Genomic DNA, 1104 nt, shown 5'->3' on the forward strand with positions numbered 1-1104 from the left:
CTCTAAAACCAAGACCATAAGGAGATATTCAGAAAATGAAAGATGATAGTGAAAAGTGGATGTTCATTTCAAATTTTTTATTTATCATACTTTAAAAATAGAAAAATAAAAAAATCGAATGATTACTATTTTTAAAATAGATTTTTTTTAAATCTTAAAAATATTTTAAGTTGAAATAAAATAAAAATGGAAAATACAACAAGAAACAATAAATCAATAATGAAATTAGGATATAATGAAATAATGATAACATCAATGTACTTTAATGATATTAATGATTTCATTAATTTAGAAATAGGAATTAAAAGATTTCAAGGAAATATTGAACGATTTCATTTTAATCCAATTCCATTAAATGAATATTCAAGAAAATTATTTACTAATATTGAAACATTTCATATTTATAATAAGTATGATGAAATATTTAATAATGGAAGAATATTTAAAAAAGTAATATGGTATAAAGTAGATTATTCAACACATTTAAAAGAAAAAGTAAACATATGTAAAAATATAGATTTTGTATAAAGATAGAAATATATATGGAAATATAATACCATATGAAGTTAAATCAAATCGGTGTTGGTGTTTTTATATTGTAAAAATCTAACACCCATTGTTATTCCAACAACAATTAATAAATTAGTAGAACATTGTTTTGAAGAACGTATATCATTAACATCAATTTATATTCAATCATCAATTACATCATTTGAATATTCATGTTTTTATAAATATGTATGTAAAGAAGAATTAATGAGAATGAAACAATACCAATAAATTCTTTTGATATAGTAATGAATGAAACAATAAAACAAATGATAACAAATGAAATGCGGTGTAATTTGAAGTAGAAGTAAATGATAATTAATTATCATTTATATTCCTTTTCATTTCTCTTTCTTATTTTTTTCTTTCTTATTATTTATTCTTTTGTTTTTTGAGATATATGAAGTGTTTCGTTTATTAGTCAACCATTCATTTATCATTTCATTCATTATTCATATTATTCAATTTATTTTATCTTATTCTTTATCATTTCTATTTCTTCTTTTCTTGTTTATATTCTTCATTTCTTTTTCATTTCATTATTCTTTTCTATTT

The 1104-nt window shown here is 19.4% G+C and overlaps 1 protein-coding gene across 1 annotated transcript, besides 4 other annotated features; it reads left to right on the forward strand.

Moving 5' to 3' along the window:
• Window positions 1-70: 70 nt before the first annotated feature.
• Window positions 71-153: a sequence feature (AT_rich).
• A 4-nt stretch (window positions 154-157) lies between these two features.
• Window positions 158-244: a microsatellite.
• On the forward strand, window positions 220-610 carry EDI_153890 (uncharacterized protein; the record flags this gene model as incomplete). Its single annotated transcript, XM_001738158.1, has 2 exons — window positions 220-495; window positions 518-610. 2 exons carry the CDS (start codon window positions 220-222, stop codon window positions 608-610), a joined length of 369 nt encoding a protein of 122 aa, XP_001738210.1.
• Window positions 611-877: 267 nt separating this feature from the next.
• Window positions 878-942: a microsatellite.
• Window positions 943-977: 35 nt separating this feature from the next.
• Window positions 978-1090: a microsatellite.
• The last annotated feature ends 14 nt before the right edge of the window (window positions 1091-1104 follow it).

This window comes from Entamoeba dispar, genomic scaffold (genome assembly GCF_000209125.1).
Source record: "Entamoeba dispar SAW760 scf_1105229461123 genomic scaffold, whole genome shotgun sequence".
Taxonomy (NCBI): Eukaryota; Evosea; order Mastigamoebida; family Endamoebidae; genus Entamoeba; species Entamoeba dispar.